The sequence below is a fragment of the Schistocerca serialis genome, chromosome 9 (genome assembly GCF_023864345.2).
Source record: "Schistocerca serialis cubense isolate TAMUIC-IGC-003099 chromosome 9, iqSchSeri2.2, whole genome shotgun sequence".
In the NCBI taxonomy this organism is placed as follows: domain Eukaryota; kingdom Metazoa; phylum Arthropoda; class Insecta; order Orthoptera; family Acrididae; genus Schistocerca; species Schistocerca serialis.
In genome coordinates this window covers 93846862-93869806 of record NC_064646.1, presented here as the reverse complement: position 1 = coordinate 93869806, position 22945 = coordinate 93846862, and the positions used below count along the sequence as shown (strand labels likewise).

The following is a 22945-nucleotide window of genomic DNA, read 5'->3' as shown; positions in this document are numbered from 1 at the left end:
CCGCTATCTGCATATAACAATGGAATTCCAATTTATTTCCATTTCTTCACATTTTTCATGCAGCTGTTTCACCTTAGCTTCCCTGCACTTCCTATTAATTCGTTCGTATGTGATTTGTATTTCTGTATTCCAGAATTTCATTGAAAATTTTTTTACTTCCTTCTTTCGTCTATCAACTGAGTATACTGAAGTGTTAAAGAAACTGGTAAAGGCATGCGTATTCAAATACAGTAAACCGGCAGTATACGGCGCTGCGGTCTGCAACGGGTATGTAAGATAACAAGTGTCTGGCGCAGTCGTTAGATCGGTTACCGCTGCAACAACGGCGGGTTATCAAGCTTTAAGTGAGTTTCAGCGTGGTGTTACAGTCGGCGCACGAACGAGAGAACACAGCATCTCCGAGGTCGCGATGAAGTAGGGATTATCCCGTACGATTGTTTCCACGAGTGTACCGTGAATATTAGGAATCCGCTAAAACATCAAATCTCCGACATCGCTGCGGCTGAAAATATATCCTGCAGGAACGAGACCAACGACGACTGAAGAGAATCGTTCAACGTGATAGAAATGCAACCCTTCCTCAAATTGCTGCACATTTCAGTGCTGGGCCATCAACAGGAGTCAGGGTGCGAACAATTCAACGAAACATCATCGATATTGGCATTCGGAGTCGAAGGCCCACTTGTGTACCCTTGATGACTGCACGACACAAACTTTACCCCTCACCTGGGCCCGTCAACACCGACCTTGGACTGTTAATGACTGGAGACATGCTGCGCGGTCGGTAGAGTCTCTTTTTAAATTGTATAGATCGGATGGAGATATAAGGGTATAGAGACAATTTCATGAATCAAAGGAACCTGCATGTCTGCAGGGGACTGTTCAAGCTGGTGGAGGCTCTGTAATGGTGTGGAGCGTGTAAAGTTGGGGTGATGTGGAACCCCTGATACGTCTAGATACGATTCTGACAGGTAACACGTACGTAATCACCTGTCTGATTATCTGCACCCGTTCATGTCCATTGTGCATTACGACGGACTTGTTCAATTCCAGCAGGACAATGCGACACCGTACACTTTCGGAATTGCTGCAGAGTGGCTCCAGGAACACACTTATGAGTTTAAACATTTCCGCTGGCCATTAAACTCCTCAGATATGATCACTATTGAGCATATCTGTGAAGCCTTGCTGAGTGCTGTTAGGAAGAGACATCCACCCTCTTCGTACTCTTACGGATTTATTGACAGTCCTGCAGGATTCAGGTGTGAATTCTCTCCAGCACAACTTTAGACATTAGTCGAATCCATGCCACATCACGTTGCGGCACTTCTTCGTGCTCGCGGGGGCCCTACACGATATTAGGCAAGTGTACCAGTTTCTTTGGCTCTTTAGTGTATTTCTTCCGTTACCAATGGTTTCTTCGCGGTTACCTTCTTTGTACCTATGTTTTCCTTTCCAACTTCTGTGAGTGCCCTTTCTAGAGATGTCCATTCCTACTCAAGTGTACTGCATGAACCATTCCTCATTGCCATGTCTATTGCTTTAGAGAACTTCAAACGTATCTCGTCAATTCTTAGTACTTCTGTATCCCACTTCTTTGCCCATTGATTCTTGCTGACTGGTCTCTTAAACTTCAGCCTACTCTTCATCACTACTACATTGTGATCTGATGCTATATCCGCTCCTTGGTACGCCTTACAATCCAGTATCTGATTTCGGAATCTCTGCCTGACCATGATGTAATCTGAAATCTTCGGGTATGACCCGGCCTTTTCCTAGTATACCTCCTCCTCTTGTGCTGCTCGAACAGAATATTCGCGATAACTAGCTGTAACTTACTACAGAACTCAATTAGCCTTTCTCCTCTTTCATTGATTGCTCCAAGTTTATATTATCCTGTAATCTGTTCCTTCCCCTACAACTGCGTTCCGGTACCCCATGACTATTAGATTTTCATCTCTCTTTACATACTGTATTATCCTTTCAATATCTTGCCGGCCGATGTAGCCGTGCGGTTCTAGGCGCTTCAGTCCGGAACCACGCTGCTGCTACGGTCGCAGGTTCGAATGCTACCTCGGGCATGGATGTGTGTGTGATGTCCTTAGGTTAGTTAGGTTTAAGATGTTCTAAGTTCGAGGGGAGTGATGACCTCAGATGTTAAGTCCCACAGTGCTCAGAGCCATTTGAACCATTTTTTTCAATATCTTCATATACCTTCTCCGTCCCATCTTCAGCTTGCGACATCGGGATGTATAGCTAAACTACCGTTGTCGTTGTTGGCTTTCTGTCGATTCTGATAAGAACAACGCTATCACTGAACTGTTCTGTAACATACTTTCTGGCCTACCTCCCTATTCATAGCGAATCCCACTCCCGTTATATCACTTTCTTCTGCTTTTGATATTACCCTCTACTCATCTGACCAGAAATTCTTGTCTTCAATCCATCAGGTTTTCTAGCTTCCATACCACATTTACACTTCTGTCATTGCATGCCCTGACTCATGGAATGTTATCCTTGGGTCGGTTATTCAGTCTTTTTCTCATTGTCACGTCATCCTTCGCAGTCCCCTCCGGGAGACCCGAATGGTTAACTACTCTGAAATCTTTTGCCAATGGAGAGATCATCGTGATAGTTTGTAAGGTGTCAGGAAAATCCAACACTTTCCATGAAAACCCTGACATGATAGCAAATCCGGCAATATGTCACATAGCTCTGAATAAATCCTGACATTAAATTAACCAAAGTAATATGATCAACGAGTCAGCAAATGGAATACCACAGACTAACACAAGAATGTCTAAATGCATGTCATACCTCTCCACCGTGAAACAGACGCAGTTCCAAGGGGAGAAACGAGAACAGAAGCCGAGAGCAGAGCTGTGTAGGCTAGAAGGCCCTACAATAAAAGCCGGACAATGGGACACCCGCATAGCCGGCCGACCGCCAAGAGGCCCATCCCCGCAGCCCATGTTGAAAGGTAGAGCCCTCCAGAAGAACAGCATGGATCTTATGATAACACTAAAATGGCCACACCAGCTGCAAGTTTTAGCGTGAGACTATACACGTCTCTGTTACATAGCAAACATTAGAAATATTGCCCCACCACAAAAAGTATAACGTTTCTCATTGGATAGACAGAATTGTTGTAGGTGGAGTTTAAGGTTAACATTGAGACGCTGATTGGTCAGTTGAAACCACAGTCACATACCTTTTCCTTAAACCAACTTCGGTAAACAGTAGTAAGGATAAGTTTGAGAGATTTGCTACCGAGACGGCGAGGTGTGTGGAGCTGCGCCGCCAGCCGTCCCTGATGCTGCCTAATCACCGACAAGGTAATGAACACACGCGATGCCACATAAGAGCGCATGAGATTTCACTCAGAACTGCAGAAGTCTCATCTATTACATCCCCTTTTTACGTAATACTAGTGTCGATCGTCAATTAAACTGCGTGGTATTCACATTTGCTACTTGAAGTTAAAATCTGAAACGCGATGATTTTTCTGTTATATAATTATTGAGAAGCCACATCAGCCACTGTTGAATAAGTAATTAAAGTTAATTGAGGAGCACTGTAGACCATTTTTGATAGTTTTCTCTCTTGTGAAACTTAATTTAAACCTAGATTATAGATGTGATATGGCATAGGTCATCCTTCGACCCATTATAGAACTCGGAAGCCATTCGGGGAATATTCGTTCACATTTTTGTTGAACGCAGTTGGTTTTTATCATCCTGTATTAAATTATTTCCTTTTATCAATAGTACAATTTATAAACAATGTTTTGTGAGTAGAATAAAAATTCGAGTTCGAGTGGAATAAAAATTTTCGAAGTTATTTTACCAGCTAACTAAGAATAGGAAAGCCTTGAACCCCTTCCACTAAATTTAGTTAGTATGAAGATTCTTTTACAGGGAGCGCAGTGGAGTTGATGCTGAGATAATTAAGTATTTGATTATATCATCGCTAGTTTCACTGAACTCTTCTGAACTCTACATGTCATGTGTGGTCTGGCGTCTCCTTACCAGCAACAGGTCCCAGGTTCAAACTAGTCAATTCCCTGAAAAACACGCTCAGAGCGTCGTTGCGCGAAAGTGGTTGGGAGACACGACTTAGAACAAACAGACACCACGCAGAATGTTAGAAGTTTTTTAATTACAGGCCACATGTTGTGGATATGCGTTGTGTGTCTGTAACATAGTGGTTTCCCTTGCTTCTGCATCCTTATGCCATTGGCCATTGCTGATTCTGCCACCTTTAAGAGTAGTTTCCCACCGCAAGGACAAGAGAATGCCTTGAACCTCTGTCCACTCTTCCACCCTCTCTAAAAAGAATGAAGGTGACTTCTTATGCCGGATGTCTTCGGCCGCCAAGCTGATTATTAGTCAAAATTTAAGTGGTGGTGGGTTTCGAACCTGAGACTGAGGACGTTTTGATTACTAACCAAAGAGATACCCCTAGTCCATTTCAGAGCCCACGTTTACTGGGCACCTTTGCCTTGTTTCAGTCTCTGCTATCACCTCTCAAAATGTGGAATACTTTTCTAACACGCTCTACACCACATAGTGACCTCCCTTCATAACCAAGGCCGCTAACCCACGCCTGTGCAGTGGCGCTCATTCGCAGGTAAGCTGGTTCGAATCCTGGTGTGGGAAGAAATTTTCGCTGCCAGTATTTGCCAGGCAACGGGAGGTGGTAGTATAAAGTCTCTGACCACCAGTCTTTGCGCCAAAGTGCTGGATTAAATTCCAAACTTCTCCACAGTGTTTCAGGAAGTGAGGGCACGTCGGATGGGGACGTTACGCTAGGGAGGGCCCCTTGGTGCTCTTCAAGAGGAGCTGGCTATGTGGCGGCACCGGACATAAACCTCTCCCTTCACTTCATCCATGACAACACAAACGTAACACTACACGCACAAGCACTTATGCAAATCATCCACAAGACACCGTAACACATTTGATACTTCTTAACAGGTCGGAAGAAGGGAATGGCAAACCAGCTCCTCTAGGCCTGAGCAGCTGTGCAGGATTCCTGCATCTGTTCTCCTGCACTCATTGTCCGAGTATGGGACTATTTATTATTATAATCCACTACATTCAAAAAGCAACAACAAGCAAGAACAGGAAGCAAAAAGTCTCTTTATATGCTTCAAGTGATTGAAAGGAGTTTGCCACTTCATCTAACTGGGGTGAAATTACATTAGGTGTTCCACAGGGTTCGATCATGGGTTCTCTCCCGTTCTTGATATACGTGAATGACCTCCCTTCTTATGTGAAACAAGAAGCTGAACTAACACTGTTTGCTGATGATACAAGCCTAATTGTTAATCCAGTAAAAGAAAGTCCGATAGAAAATGATACAAATAAGGTCTTTGGAAAAGTTATTAATTGGTTTTCTGCGAATGGGCTTCCTCTGAACTTTGAAAAAACACAGTACATCCAGTTTTCTGCTGCAAAAAGTATAATTCCTTCAATAAATATAACACACCAAAAGAAGTGAGTAGCCAGGGTAGAGCATACTAAGTCTTTGGGTGTACGTGTAGATGAGAATCTTAATTGGAAAATTCATATTTTGGATCTACTAAAGCGACTGGGTTCAGCAACTTTTGCAATCAGAATAATTGCCAATTTTGAGGATGTAGAAAATAGTAAGCTAACATACTTTGCAAACTTCCACTCTCTGATGTCATACAGAATAATATTCTGGGGCAACTCATCACTTAGGCAAAAGGTATTCACGGCTCAAAAGAAAGTAGTTAGAATAATGTGTGGGGTTCATAGCCGCACATCTTGTAGGCATCTGCTTAAAAAGTTAGGAATTCTTACAACTGCTTCACAGTACATTTACTCACTAATGAAATTGTTTCTCAACAACATGGACCAGTTTAAAATCAACAGTGACATTCAGGATTACAATACCAGAAAAAAGAAAGACCTACACTATCTTTTACTTAACCTATCCTTGTCAGAGAAAGGGGTAAAATATGCTGCTATAAAACATTTTGATAAATTACCAAATAAAATAAAATTTCTGACAGACAGCAGTAATAGTTTCAAAAACAAACTGAAATCATACCTCCTTGACAACTCCTTCTATACCATACATGAATTCTTAAATATGAGTAAATAAATCTGGGGATATAATATATGCATTTTGTGCCATTTAAGGGAATGGGATAGATAATAGAAATATTTAGGTATAAGACTATAATGTAAATAAAACCCTTGTTTCCTGTGAGCATTTCTTGTGCATTTGACACGTTTCACATCATAACGGTCTTTCCTTGGTATTGATCAATGGAACACATAACTAACTAACTAGCTTTGCATAGTAAATTATCCTGCGCAATAAAATTAAAAGATCACTGTTTCGAAACCCGTAATTGTCTCCCATTCTGACGCATAACTTCAAAATTTGGCTCAAAGGTGCCTACAAACTTCCTCTGTAAAGATGTAAAAGCGTGGCGCCTTGTGACGTCATCAGCTGGCTCGATGACGCTTCAAGCAGTAAGGTGTCGACACGTGCTGAGTAAAGGCCAGGGTGAAGCAGTTCTCGTGACGTGTAAAGTTGGTTAACGACGTCACAGTGAGACCAAATGCCGCTACAAATCTACACAACGACACCGTGGATGTGTCTCACTATAGGAAGGTATTCACGGCCCCTTGTATCGACATTTCACCTCTTTTTTTTATGCCTGCCTGATGGACGTCAGGACCGTAAGGCCCAGCGGTGAATTCACGCGATTTTCTTGTGTGTGGTCCAGGTAAAGATTTCAGACACACCGCTGCTCAGAACTGAAACGAAAAGGCCTTAGCTAGTGACATAAAGGTCCTCAATGAAGCTGTCTCTTTCCTGGAACGTCGATTCTCGCACATTTCACAGTCGAAATCTGCATTTCGCAGTGCAATGAAGCAAAAGGATGACTTTCTTGGCAACTTTTGGCACTGTTGAAACCTCTTGGGCTATTCAACCCTTCTCGGCGGACATCACGGGGCTACAGTCCCACTGAAAGTGATCTAACCCGTTTGGAGTGTAGTACGACCGCAATTTTGCTCTGTTTTACGGAGTGGAACCACTAGGGACCATTCAAACCCATTCGATGAAATTTGAACGTGATCTGAAGCAGCAAAGAGTCCTTACGCTGTTTCAGTGCTCCTGTTTCACGCCGTCCTGTCGCGTGGTGAACGGCCGATGTGATACTAACACACGCATGAGTAAAAGGCAAAGGGTTCGTCTGAGATACCTTGCTGCGTTAAATCCTGTGTGGCAACAGCCAACATTTATTGAGATTTTTAAAAATGTGCCTTTACAGAGAAAACCTACAGAATACTTGTAGGCGCCTTCAGGTAGGCAAGTGGTCTCAGAGGTTTTCAAATGGTTGCCTACCTGCAGGCACGTAGGGATACTTTTCCGGTTTTCTCTGTAAGGATACATTTTTATAATTCTCAATAAATGTGGATGCGTGCCAACGAGGGATTTGACAAACTAGGGTGCCTTAGGGAGACCCACTGCGATTTTTCTTTTGTGTGAGTCAATGTTGCACCCCTGCATGATCTCTCCTACAGCAAGGCGTGGAACAAGGGCACTGAAAAAGCAGGAGAACCTTTTCCTGCTTTGGATCGTGTTCACAATTTGTTGAATGGTTCTGAACTTCCTGTAGTGGTTCCAACCTGTACTCCAGAGGAAAAATTGGGATCACGCCGGACTCCAAAAGGCTGCAATCACATGCAGTGGGGATGCTTCCCCGCAATGTCCACCGAGAAGGGTATCAGTAGTGTCAAAAGCTGTCAAGAACGTCTTCCCCTTGCTCAATGCGTTGCTAATTGTCGTTTTCCGACTGCGAAATGTGTGGGAATCAATGTCCCAAGTAAAGAAGTCGTTTTACTGACGCCCTTTATGCCCCCCCCCCCCGTGAGGCCCTTTCGTTTCTTTTCTGAGCGGCGACGCGTCTGGAATGTTTTCCTCAGCCGCCCATAAGAAAACAGCGTGATTCCAACACTGGGTATAGCAGTTCAGATCTCCATCGCAGAGACATCAAAATAAGGGGTTAAATCTCGGTAAGAAGAGCTGTGACGAGCTTCTCATCGTTTAACACGTCCGCGGTGGCGTTGAAAGAGTTTGTGGTGTAATTTGGTGCCACTGTGACATCATTAACCCACTCTGCACGTCACATAAACTTCTGAGATCTAGTCTTTTTTAGAATGTGTTGTACCTTGCCTTTTGTAGCATCGTCAAGTCCGAGGGTGCATCACATGTCGTCACGCTTTTGCATCATTACACTGGAAGGTTTTAGGCACCTTTGATCCGAAATTTCAAAATTATACGTCAGAATGAGAGACAATTATGGGGTTCCGAAAAGTGATCCATTAATTCTGCTGCGCTGTATACTTACTCGTAATACAGGTTACGTGAAAGCCTCCTGTAGTTTTTTTCAGTTAAGGAAATACATTGATTAATATAATTTCTGGATGGCCGGAGATTAGATTAGATTAGTACTTGTTCCATAGATCATAAGTAGGACACTTCGTAACGATGTGGAACGTGTCAGGTTAATAAAAGTGTCTATACAAGATATTACATTACACAAAATATTACATGACACTTAATTTTTTTTGTGGGGATGGGGGAAATTACCCACGTACTACATCCAAAAATTCATCTAATGAGTAGGAGTAGCCATTAAAAAATTCTTTTAATTTCCTTTTAAATGTTATATGGCTATCTGTCAGACTTTTGATGCTATTAGGTAAGTGAGCATAGACTTTTGTGGCAGCATAATTTACCCCCTTCTGAGCCAAAGATAAATTTAACCTTCATCCTTTCTCCTAGTGCCGAAGCCATACACACTGCTATTACTTTTGAATTCGTTCGGATTGTTAATAACAAATTTCATAAGTGAATATATATATTGTGAGGCTACAGTGAAGATCTCTAGCTCTTTAAATAAGTGTCTGCAGGGTGATCTTGGATGAGCTCCAGCAATTATTCTGATTACACGCTTTTGTGCAATGAACACTCTTTTACTCAATGATGAGTTACCCCAAAATATGATGCCATACGAAAGCAGAGAATGAAAATAGACTTGGTAAGCTAATTTACTGAGATGTATATCGCCAAAATTTGCAATGACCCTAATAGCGTAAGTAGCTGAACTCAAACATTTCAGCAGATCTTCAGTGTGTTTTTTCCAATTCAACCCCTCATCAATGCATACACTAGAAATTTTGAATATTCTACCTTAGCTACCAATCTCTGATCGAAGTCTATATTTATTAATGGTGTCATTCTATTTACTGTGTGGAACTGTATGTACTGTGTTTTGTGGGTAAATGTATGGTCCTAATTATTAATGTTGGCTCACTCTCAACCTTGGGGGTGGTTCACACACCGCTATCATTCGCTGAAACACCAGCTGAAATTCAAAAAAAATATTCATCTTACCATAAGGCCGCCATGTACGGCAGAACTGCGAAATTATATACATGAAATCATTATAAGAGAGTGAATGGTATAAATCCCAGATGATTAGTGCAGTAGGCCAAACCAAAACATTAAAGTTCTAAACGACCTCAGGTCTAATTAAACAATTAGAAAACATGGTCTAAATGGTGTCATGTTACGCACTGAAGTGTGACAAATAAAACCCAAACTGCAGTTCAGTTTTACCAAAATGTGCAAACAGTATAAAAAGTTTGCACAAAGTGACTAGATCATGAAACTTCCTGGCAGTTTAAAACTGTGTGCCCGACCGAGACTCGAACTCGGGACCTTTGCCTTTCGCGGGCAAGTGCTCTACCAACTGAGCTACCGAAGCACGACTCACGCCCGGTACTCACAGCTTTACTTCTGCCAGTACCTCGTCTCCTACCTTCCCAACTTTACAGAAGCTCTCCTGCGAACCTAGCAGAACTAGCACTCCTGAAAGAAAGGATATTGCGGAGACATGGCTTAGCCACAGCCTGGGGGATATTTCCAGAATGAGATTTTCACTCTGCAGCGGAGTGTGCGCTGATATGAAACTTCCTGGCAGATTACAACTGTGTGCCCGACCGAGACTCGAACTCGGGACCTTTGCCTTTCGCGGGCAAGTAGTTCTGCTAGGTTCGCAGGAGAGCTTCTGTAAAGTTTGGAAGGTAGGAGACGAGGTACTGGCAGAAGTAAAGCTGTGAGTACCGGGCGTGAGTTGTGCTTCGGTAGCTCAGTTGGTAGAGCACTTGCCCGCTAAAGGCAAAGGTCCCGAGTTCGAGTCTCGGTTGGGCACACAGTTTTAATCTGCCAGGAAGTTTCATATCTGCGCACACTCCGCTGCAGAGTGAAAATCTCATTCTGGAAACATCCCCCAGGCTGTGGTAAATTCAAAACGTTTAAGAATTCGGCCAACGACATTCATCCACAAGCGTGGCTCCATCAGTTCTCTCATTGTTTCCCTCCCAACTGATCATTGGAGCACAGGTTAGAATTTATGTGTGGCTACTTAGAGAATGAACCAGGTGTAAGAATGCGATCGGTCATTCACGATTGTCACAGTGAAGGAGATTTTTATCATGCCTTCCTCTCAGCGTATTGGTCTCAAGCTACACAAGACCATGTAAAACATAACATCATAATGATGAAACACTTCGAACAATCTGAATTTTCCAGTCTTGTGAAATATTTTGAAGACATGTTGCATAAGAATCAATACCTGTCAAACCCATACAGCCCCTCAGAACTCATCCGCATTTGCTTAATCAACCTGCCTAAACATTTACGACATATTATTTTAGCAGGACGTTGCAAAGACGACATTGAAGCTTTTCAGGGACTGTTACAAGAATTAGAAATTGACACAGACAGTCGCGGGATGCGAAAACAGGAAAACAATCACTACAGGTCACATCCGTCACAATTCCGTGACGACAGAAACGATAACTGGACGCGACAAGGCTATTCTCACCACACAAATCGTGACCAAAATAGACACCACCCGTATGACAACCGTTGGCAGAGTAGTAATAATTACAGGGAAAGATCACCTCTCCGCGGTAATGACTATCACAGAGACAATCAGAGAAACAGACAATATGGGAACCAAAATAATTATTATCAAGGGAGACAGAATAACTTCAGACGCAACGGTCCAGCGCGCAGTTACGATTCAGGGAGAAATTCTCCACCACGTGACCGACAAGAAAGATACTATCAAATCTACCGACATGACGACAGACGATATGATAGTAACGACAGACCTGAATTGCATCAGAACTGGCGAGATTTAAACAGAGCAGAGCACTCTCGTCACGATGAATTTTGTAGAAGTTAGGTCTCCAAATCCCAATAACGACGCGCGGCAACAAAGAGACAGACAATGACTCGCACCGCAGGCATACACGTGCGCCGGCTGGCTCCGAGAAAAGTAACATTATATCTGGTACTGCTAATGAGATTTTAATGCAACAGTTTGGTTGACCTGAAAATACATTCTGGGTTTAATGTACTTTCTGTGAGATACCAGACGACACAGTGGTTAGTTTATGTGACAGCTACACGACTATATCACGAAGCTACTAATGTGTGACAATTTACATTGTTGCTTTTGCGGAGTATCTGTTTTATATCTGCACAGTTTTTCTGAATTCTTCTGGAAAGTAAAACAGGTTTTAGTAGTAACTTTTGTAGTATAGCTACAAGGAGACAGCCTTTTCTGTAGCACAACAATACGTTACAGCACAGTACTTTCCTCATCACGGCAATAAGCGTAATAACTAAGACATTTATACGCAAAGCATTTCACTTTTGTGTATTATGAGGTAAGTACATTGGCTTCTGCAGAACTTAGCTTTCGGAAGACGATAACTACGACACTTCCACAGAGATTATGTTACAAGACGCACAGTTTAGCGCTACAGTACACGTATTTGAGTGATCAACTTTATACTTAAAACATTTATTTTTAAAGATTTTTGAATTACAAAGAAAGTTTTCCGTGATATATTTCATTCCATTGGTGTAATCTGTAACACCTGAGGGTATAATTACATTAATCCTCAGGGGGGTACACGCCTACTTTGTGTACCATGTGTTTGGCAAGCACAAGGAACCCTAGCTAATATGGTATTTGCTTATGCAACTTTACACATCGGTACCATATTTCTCTAACACACAATTTACACAGCTATCTGATCATTTAACTGACAGAGACAAACATTTATTTTTACTATATCAGTGACAGATGTTTACGTAATTACACAGTTGGATAACTTCACACTTATGAAACTGTATTTTGTCTGTACTTTGTAAACTGTTCATATTTTTTCGGAACCATTGTGATACTATGAGAGCTTTGAATGATGTATTTGGTAAAGGGATTATGATTTTTAAAGTACGTTTGAGGCAGCTGACACTTTTGACATGAGCAGAGAATTTTTTTAATTATTGGAGGAAGCTACGACGATTTTGAGATTTGACTGAGGTGTTATGATGTTATTTTTACGACGATGATGTGTATTATGCTGCTGAGGTATGTTTACGATTAATAGGCTGAGGCTATATGAGTTATTTGATTATGCTTCCTATTTATAATGACGAAATATTGACGAGTGTCGATGGATACGTATATATGTAATAAGGTAAGGAGTAATGAATAGTGGGTAGGGACTCTTGACTTGTGAAAAAGGATGTTGGAAACCAAGAATCGTACTTTAAGAGTTATGACATGTGTGAATCATGTGTGAATGTATCACAATGCCACTGAACATTTTTTGGACACTGTTATATTCATAGGATTTTGTTTCTACAGATTTGCAACGCTAATTTTTGACCTGTGAAATATTTTTATGTGAGACTGTCACTGTAGCGGTAAATATTTCCGTAAGAAAGTTAAGTGACCACCTGCACGTAATGCGTCGCGGGCACGCAGCTGTGTCAGACGCCTGGAGAAAAAGCCATTATTGCGAGCCCTTTTCAGCGGCACAGGTAGAAAAAAAGGGGACGCCATTAACCTCGCTTCTGACATTCCTTTGTAGAAAGCATCGCAAAAACGACACGGTCGAACTTGAAAACATATGATTTTTGTAATGCGTTGTGGGCACACAGCTGTGTCAAACACCTGGAGAACAAGCCATTAGGGTGTGCCTTTCATCGCTAATGCGACACCCTCGTTACTTGAAAACATATGATTACTCGCACTTTGTGCTAATTACTGAAATGCTTATGAATTGATGGGAAATATTCGTACATCTACACACCTGACTATGACTACTGTCTTTCTAGATGAGAGATTTTTTTACTACTTATGAAATGCCACATGACTATTGAACGATGTTCTTACGCTTTGCTTTGTACATAGTTGCTTATTTCATTTGATATCTAGTTTCTAGCTGCACTGCAGCATTGGTTAAAATAAAATTTTATAGATGTACTAATATAAATATTTTCTGTCTACAGATCGAGTATATAATAATTTTTTTCAAAAAAATGAGGGAGCACAAAGCGACATTTACCTTCACAGGAACTGCATTCATAATTTTCTTTTCAAGTACTTGGTAATTTCTTTTTGTAGAATAACTTCTTGTGGTGCACCACTTTAATTAGTTAGACATTAAGATGTGATTATACATTTCCCTTATCTGCATTGTTATCTTTAGTGTACTATTTTTTTGCTTGAGCTATGTCATGTTTCGATATAAGCTGCTGTTTGCCAGGCATAGTGCTACTGAACTTTAATTTGTGTTACTCTGCTAAGCCAGATTTATTTTTTTGTTTGCTGCACAGTGCCCTATATTAGTTGTAATATTGCAATTGCTTTGGCATTTGTATTTTTGTCATTGATGTTTGTGTTAATTGTTTTGTGCTGCTGCATTGCCTCCTCCCTTAGTTTAGCATCTGAGCTCAGTAGATTTAAGTTAGCTTAAGAGGGGGTAGACTATAGAAGAGAATGAGTTGCGATGAATTGGAAGAAATGCATTGAGAATCTATACGAAAAACGTACAGAAAGCAGGTATAGGTAGGATTTTCTTGGAAATAAATGTTGAGGTAAGAAATGTGTGAACATATAAATACAGAAAGCATGCTTAGATAGAATTTTTTTGGTGGAAACAAAGGATGAAATAAGAGGAAAGATATATGAAGTTTTGGGTTGGACAGCAGTACCAAATGTTACACTGAAAACGAACCCTGTGCTTTCCTGTTGGTGTTATCCCACTATGTGTGTGTGTACCCTTGTGTATTTGTTTTCTTCCTGTTTCTGTGTAGTTTCATAGAATTTTTTCCTCTTTTAATATTAAGCTACATTCACTATGATGAGGAATACTGTTATCCTCAAATATAATTGGCATTAATAATATGTTATTTACTTTGTAAAGATATTAGACATTATTCATTCTGTTTAAATGCTCATGTGTGAAGTTGATGTTTCGCAAGTTATTCTGATCTTCTATGTATGTACTCATGTCATAATTCCTGTAACACTGACGTATATGTCTATTTCTATTCTTTTGTAACGCCTGTTTTACTACAAATGTTATCTATATTGTTATGTTTTTAATGATGTATTTTGTACCTTTGTAATTGTATTCTCATGTTATAAAATTGTAATTGACACCACTTCATCTTATTATTAACTTGTAAGTTCCATTTCACTGCACACGTTTCTGTTGGTCATAGTATACGGACAATATGTGAGAAGTAGGGACTGTTAGTGTTTGCACGTGTGTTAATGATTCAGCAAGAGACTGGATAACAGCATTGCTGGTTCTAAGGACAATTTCAAAAAACTTTGTGAGTGCACAAGTGGTGGTTTATGGACTTGCTATATTGTGCGCAAGACTCTTCAGTGGTGATTGTGCACCAGCACAGTCACAACAGATGGCTGCTGGCCATCTCTTCAAGGACTACAGTGGGTCTACATCTTTGATGATCCATCAATACCATTATCTCTACAAGGACTGCAGTGGGTCTGCACCTCTGGTGGCCCACCAATACCGTAATCTCTACCAGGACTACAGTGGGTCTGCTCTGTGATGACCTACCTACCAATATTCATCAAAACTTCGACTGACTCTGCAGTGGGTTTGCTCTGTTGTGGACCATTACCTGTATGCATGTCAAGAGTCAGCACTGTCTTTCCGTTGGAAGGACAACACTACTTCTTCAAGACTGCATGGAAATCCACTACTTCCGTGTGCATTTTCTTCTACTGCTCGGACTTTGAGAAAAACACTATTTTACCGTAATGAATGATCAGGACTGTCTTTATGGACTGTGAGAAAATTTGAGCTTTTGACCAACATAATATCAATAAGTGTGTGCATTTGATTTCTTTGTTATTGTAATTATGAAAAATTTTATCAAATCATTATTGGCCACTGCCCAAAAAAAAATTTGTAAAATTTTTGTGGGGAGCATGGGGGCTATGTAAGTAGGCTGTTTATGTTTTCTCTATGTAAGTAGGCTGTTTATGTTTTCTTATTGGCAACGTTACGTAGCGCTCAATATGAAAATCACTGGCTGTGCTGTGTGCAGTCTGTGGCTAGTTTGCATTGTTGTCTGCCATTGTAGTGTTGGGCAGCGGCAGCTGGATGTGAACAGCGCATAGCGCTGCGCAGTTGGAGGTGAGCCGCCAGCAGTGGTGGATGTGGGGAGAGAGATGGCGGAGATTTGTAATTTGTCATGAACTGCTATATTTATATATGATGATATCAAGGTAAATACATAGTTTGTTCTCTATTAATATCTTTCATTTGCTAACTATCCCTATCAGTAGTTAGTGCCTTTAGTAGTTTGAATCTTTTATTTAGCTGGCAGTAGTAGCGCTTGCTGTATTGCAGTAGTGGGAGAAACGAAGATTATTGTGAGGTAAGTGATTTAGTGATTTGTGAACGGTATAGTTTAATGTTAGTCAGGGCCATTCTTTTGTAGGGATTTTTGAAAGTCAGATTGCGTTGCGCTAAAAATATTGTGTGTCAGTATAAGCACAGTCGTGTATAATTCTTCAAAGGGGACGTTTCAATATCAGCGCACACTCCGCTGCAGAGTGAAAATCTCATTCTGACTAGATCGTGACACACATACACAAAATCTATATCCTGGCTGGCACTATTAAAAGTTCAGATCTGTACCACCCTACAAACAGATGTCTACAGCTCGTGGTCTAGTGGCTAACATTGCTGCCTCTGGATCACAGGGTCCCGGGTTCTATTCGTGGCCGGGTCGTGGATTTTCTCTGCCAGGGGACTGGGTGTTTGTGTTGTCCTCATCATTTCCTCCTCGTCATCATCATTCATGACAGTTGCTAGATTGGACTGTGTAAAAACTGAAATGTGAAAAAATTGGGACTTTGTACGGGCACTGTTGACTGCACCGTTGAGCGGCCCACAAACCAAACATCCAAACCTACTACTGCAGCGAAAACTGAACACTGGCGCTCCCAACTAACAGATGTTCCTCTCGAGCTAGCATTTACAACTGTGTGACCCAGTGCGTTCAGCTTCCACAGTCTTTGCCATGTATACTTCCTTTTTCGCCCCACTCTTCCATTTAAAGTACCAATTTAACAAAATAGACCACCATTCAATTTTAATCATATTCAAAGCATAATTACAGATTCTGAGAGAAGCGCCTCTCCTGTCTGGCTCTTCCGAGACCTTGCGACATCGTATGTTAAACAATATATGAATAATTAATTAAGTTACATAACATGTCAGTGATGGTTAAATAGTTATGTTCTATTAATACTGACATATATTTACTTTACGGCACAATTTATGGTAGTGAGGTTATGTTTTAAACGTCAGGAGCGCAATTCAAATGATTTGCGTTTTATTACATGAATTATGACTAAGTTTAACATAACTACACGTGTTACATATCAAAATATTTTCAGCTATCATCTGTTATACTAATTGCATAGATATCTCAACAAATTAAGCAGATATCTGTTTTCAAATATTTGCCAGGAATATACATTTACAAAAACGTAACTTCTATAATACTAGCACCACACTGATAGTTTTGCAGCAATGTACTCCTTTCAGCACCGCGATCATTTTGGTACTCCTGGTTATTGTGTATGATCTTTCGGAAGCGTAGTTCTGAATTTCTTGAATGTAATAGTGTGCCATTTTGTGTTGCCTTCCTCCAGTACGACCTAACAAGCCGTGTTGATGGAGTAAGCATGGTTCCCAAATATTTCCACATTCCCAGACTCAGACTTATTTTTTCCTATCTGCGGCATGTATCTGACTGCCCGGGTGTCCACGTGCTCTGTTTTTGACGGGTCTGTATTTACCTTCTTCTGCAGTGTCCTGCTGTACTCTGATGTTTCTAAAGCGTGCGGTCGCAGCTGCCAATTACATATAGAGAAATGCGTGTAAGCTTGCGAATGTGGTACTAGAATCAGCAGCTTAAGTATAGAGGATTTACATCTACTAAAGGAATCACAGAGAGTAATACAACACAGGACAGTGTCACTGGTATCGGGCAAATAGATTGCCGCAAGTCAATAAAACATCGAAAACTCTCAGGGACAGTAACCCAAATAAGGCTATGCAGAAAACTCGACTAACCAATACTCTTGTAGAAACCTAGCAATATACTGGGTTCTCACGAAAAAAGTACTTCCCAAAATTTCCGAAAATGTCGGTACTGAGCCCAAACAATCGCCGATAGGTGGCTCTAGTTGTGGTTTCAAATGCTAGTCTGCCACACGGCATCATGGTGTGTGCATTGGTGTGATGTTTGTTCCTGATTCCTTAACATTGTATCGTATCGTGTCTGCGAAATTCGAACTGGCTGACTTGAAGGGACAAATGATGTGCAATAAGTTTTCTTTTAAGCTGCGCAGAGCTGAGCTGATACCCAGCGTGTGCTAAGAGAGGTTTTCGGTGATCAAGATTTGAGCTAAGCAAGTACATTTGAGTGGTTTAAGCGATTTGAAGATGGTTAGGAGCCTGTGGAGGATGATAAGATCTAGGGTGAACCGTAACCATATACAACTCGATAAACAATCGTGAAAGTGCTTAAAGTGACTGACACAAAGGGACGGAGTGCAGACAATCGGTAAGTAACATTTGTGAAATTGTTGGAATTATAAACAGTACATGTCAACACATTCTATCTAATGAATTAAACTGAAGAACTGCAGTGACGTCTGTTTCTCCTCTTTTCAACGATGAAGAATGAGACTCTTGGTTTTAGGTGTGAACTGCAAGCAAGTGTTCGAGGTGGTCGAAATTTCCGGCACAGGGTCATAGCTGCCGATCAAGCACAGACGTGTGGTTATGGTAATGAAACAAAGACACCATCCTCTCCATGGCCTAAAAACGCGTACCATATTCCTAACAAAATGAAATGGATATTACGATTTTTTTCACATGCATGCACTTGGCATTAAGGAATTTCTTCCCTGTGGTCAGTCAGTGAGTCACAGCGAAGTTCTTCTAAAATGTTTTGAGGAGGCTTTTTGAAGCAAACGGCTTGTGAGATGGGAGAACAAAGACTGTTTGCTCATTGTGAAGGAATGAGCGAAAAAAGCCATGACAACTGTCTCATACCAACCCCTACCCGCCTGATCTAGCCACTTTCGATTTCTGGTCTTCCTGGAAATGAAAATCAAGTTGAAAGTTGACTCCGTACAAGAGATTAAAGTGAAATCGTAACTAAATCTGAACACGATTCAACCAGAGGATTTGTAACACTGCTTCCAAGAATGGGTAAATATACTACTGACAATAAAAATTACTAAACCACGAAGATGACGTACTACAGACGTGAAATTTAACCGACAGGAAGAAGATGCTGTGATATGCAAATGATTAGCTTTTCAGAGCATTCACACAAGGTTGGCGCCGGTGGCGACACCTACAACGTGCTGACGTGAGGAAAGTTTCCAACCGATTTCTCATTCACAAACAGCAGTTGATCGGCGTTGCCTCGTGAAACGTTGTTGTGATGCCTCGTGTAAGGAGGAGAAATGCGTACAATCACGTTTCCGACTTCGATAAAGGTCGGATTGTAGCCTATCGCGATTGCGGTTTAACGTATCGCGACACTGCTGCTCGCGTTGGTCGAGATCCAATGACTGTTAGCAGAATATGGAATCGTTGGGTTCAGGAGGGTAATGCGGAACGACGTACTGGATCCCAACGGCCTCGTATCACCAGCATGTCGAGATAACAGGCATCTTATCCGCATGGCTGTGGAGGATCTTGCAGCCACGTTTCGATTCCTGAGTCAACAGATGGGGACGTTTGTAAGACAACAACCATCTGCACGAACAGTTCGACGACGTTTGCAGCAGCATGGACTATCAGCTAGGAGACCATAGCTGCGGTTACCCTTGACGCTGCATCACAGACAGGAGCGCTTGCGATGGTGTACTCAACGACGAACCTGGGTGCCCGAATGGCAAAACGTCATTTTATCGGATGAATCCAGGCTCTGTTTACAGCATCATGATGGTCACATCCGTGTTTGGCGACATCGCGGTGAATGCACATTGGAAGCGTGTATTCGTCATCGCCATACTGGCGTATCACCCAGCGTGATGGTATGGGGTGCCATTGGTTACAAGTCTCGGTCACATCTTGTTCACATTGACGGCACTTTCAACAGTGGACGTTACATTTCAGATGTGTTACGACCAGTGGCTCTACCCTTCATTCTATCCCTGCGAAACCCTACGTTTCAGCAGGATAATGCACGACGGCATGTTGCAGGTCCTGTACGGGCCTTTCTGGATATAGAAAATGTTGGACTGCTGCCATGGCCAGCACGTTCTCTAGATCTCTCACCAATTGAAAACGTCTGGCCAATGGTTGGCGAGCAACTGGTTCGTCACAATACGCCAGTCACTACTCTTGATGAACTGTGGTATCGTGTTGAAGCTGCATGGGCAGCTTTACTTGTACACGTCATCCAAGCTCTGTTTGACTCAATGTCCAGGCGTATCAAGGCCATTGTTGTGACCAAAGGTGGTTGTTCTGGGTACTGATTTCTCAGGATCTATGCACCCACAATGCGTGAAAATGTAATCACATGTCAGTTCTAGTATGATATATTTGTCCAACGAATACCCGTTTATCATATGCATTTCTTCTTGGTGTAGCAATTATAAAGGCCAATAGTGTAGCTGAAAGCGTTGCATACAACTCCTAAGATTCTGCTTTGAAGGGAACTGAACTAAAAATAATTTGAAAATGAGCAGTGGGCATCTTCACGTACATGGTGGTGGAAAAAATCCGTGATACGGGCTTCAATAAATACTCTACATCGCCCTTGGTAGCGTTTCGCAGAGTGTAGAGGTAAGACCTGCGGCAACCTCGTTAGCTGTCGAGACGCCCCTGTGAGACACTCACCCCTCTTGGAGCGCGAGAGGCAGGCCTTGAGCGTGCAGACGGCCGCTCTGCCGTCCCTGTTGCAGGAGCACGTGTTGCATTCCTTCTTGAACGTCGTGTTGGGCGTGCAGTGTCCCTCAGACCGTCTCACTCTGGTTGCCTCCTCGCCAGGTGTCGGAGCTGGATGAAGAAAACTTTCTGATAGCTACAGGTCGACATATAGAGTATAATTACAGCCGAGAGCTGTTCATGAGACGTGAGCTGCAACATAGGACAGAAAAAACGAACAAAATAAATCTTAGATCCATTTTTGATATGGTAATGGAGTATTTTTTACATTATCGGTACTTATTTACTAGTTATTTGATCTTCATAATTAGTCTGTTATATCGAATGCTGAAATAAACCAAAAATGTTCGTGCAGAATAAAAGACATTCACTATTCTTATCTGGTGCTTACAATACTACAAAGACATAAAATTCTGATTTTTCAAGAATACTAGAAAAGAGAACTAGTACAACAAAAAAAAAAAAAAAAAAGGAAATACGAAAAAATTCTACTTTCTAACACTGCAAAACTCTATGATATTATCAAATTACGCAGCTACTAGTATCAATGTTGGGAATTTCTGATTCTATGAGGGACACCGATACAATTTTTGCCCACTTCATAGGGAACATTCTGATATATCCATATTGTTGTGTCTACTTCATCACGATGCCGCTGATGCCAGTGTCACAGAGGTGCTACTTCTATCTTCATATCTGTCACCTCCATATCACGCACGCCTTCCAGTAACATTGCAGCCGAAATGATTACAGCACAGTGATCGAAAGACATATTTTGTTACAAGAACGCAAAGGTCAGGGCTTCGCCTTGTGAATAAGCAGTACCGGTTACTACCTGCGGCTAACGGGTAAACTATGCTTAAGGGGCTGCGAGGTGGGTCACGGCAATTTGTTTCCGCTACTGGATCAGCCCACAACCCACCACAGTAAACAGCCATTACCGAATGGATTCGTTGGGTGTAGGACAACAGCTAAGCAGCATTTCCACAGTGACAATCTATTACTTCTTTAAATACCCGTTTCCGTAAAAGCTTTCACATTCCTGAAAACCGTTTCATTCGGTTGTCGCCGACCTCAATTGCATTCTCTCCATCTGTAAAGAATGCTATCTCGTCTGGATGAAACCGCTCTGCCCTGTGAAGTCCGCGTTGACCTTTCTGGACACTGTAGCTGCAGATCTTCCTAGAATCGTCAGGTCGACCCATTCCACAGTGCTCTTTTGCGATGCAGTATCCTTAATGACTGCCAACCATTACCCCACTGCACCTCTATAGTGTGCACAATCCTGCAATGTGTGCTCTTGAGTGCCCACACTACCACAGGTGCAACTATCATTCATCTATGTTTTTAACAGATGTGTAGCATACAGCCTATGACATATCAGGTAACATATCAGTCTGTTCTATAGGCAAAGAAATCTAAGTTTTCGTGTCTCCCTGATGTTAAGAAGAATTTCATAGTATTTCTTGACAGAGTCTGATGTGTCCCATTCATTCTATCACAATTGTAAAACGCTATCCTTTATTTACTTATTCGTTTTGGCTCTGTTCGAAGTATTTTCTGTACTTACATTAAACTGTCTTTCACTAAACAATACAAGACTCATCTGTTGCTGATTTCAGTCCAACGGATATATTTGTAGAGTCACCAATAATGCATCAATGGGATTTGTATACTACGCGTCGTTTAGTCTCAGTAAAAAACCTTGTTGAACTCTCCTAATAAAGTTGGCGGCTATGAACCCACATACTAGCATACCTTCCTACGACTGACACTAATATAAATTCGTGGTGTGCCTTGGTAGTTTTGAAGAAAGAGCTAAAGGAACACCTGTGTAATATCGTGTAGAGCCCCCGCGAGCACGCAGAAGTGCCGAAACACGACGTGGCATGGACTCGACTAATGTTTGAAGTGGTGCTGGAGGGAACTGACACCATGAATCCTGCAGGGCTGTCCATAAGTCCGTAAGAGTACAAGGGGGTGGAGATCTCTTCTGGACAGCATGTTGAAAGGATTTCCAGATATGCTCAATAATGGCCATGTCTGGGGAGTTTGGTGGCCAATGGAGTATTAAACTCAGAGCCACTGTGTAGCAATTATGGGCGTGTGGGGTGTCGCATTATCTTACTGGAATTTCCCAACGCACAATGGATATGAATGGTTGCAGGTGACCAGACAGGATGATTACCTACGTCTCATTTGTCAGAGTCGTATCTAGACATATCAGAGGTCCCATATCACTCCAACTGCACACGCTCCGTACCATTATAGAGCCTCCACCAGCTTGAACAGCCCTCGGCTGGCATCCAGGGTCCACGTCCATCTGCTCGATACTCTTCCGACCAGGCAACATGTTGCCAGTCACCAACAGTCCAATGTCGGTGTTGACGGGCCCAGGCGAGGCGTAAAGCTTTGTGTCGTGCAGTCATCAAGGGCACACAAGTCAGCCTTCGGCTTCGAAAGCCTATATCGATGATGTTTCGTTGAATGGTTCGCATGCTGACACTTGTTGATGGCCCAGCATTGAAATCGGCAAAAATCTGCAACAATTTTTGGAAGGG

At 41.9% G+C, this 22945-nt stretch overlaps 1 protein-coding gene across 1 annotated transcript in view; it reads right to left on the bottom strand.

Annotated features, from left to right (window-relative positions):
- LOC126419083 (U-reduvitoxin-Pr21-like) overlaps positions 1 to 22945 on the bottom strand; it is a 63755-nt gene that overhangs the window by 14110 nt on the left and 26700 nt on the right. The window contains exon 3 of the mRNA XM_050086172.1: positions 20337 to 20495. Coding sequence (XP_049942129.1) covers positions 20337 to 20495 — 159 coding nt within the window. The remainder of the gene's footprint in view (positions 1 to 20336; positions 20496 to 22945) is intronic.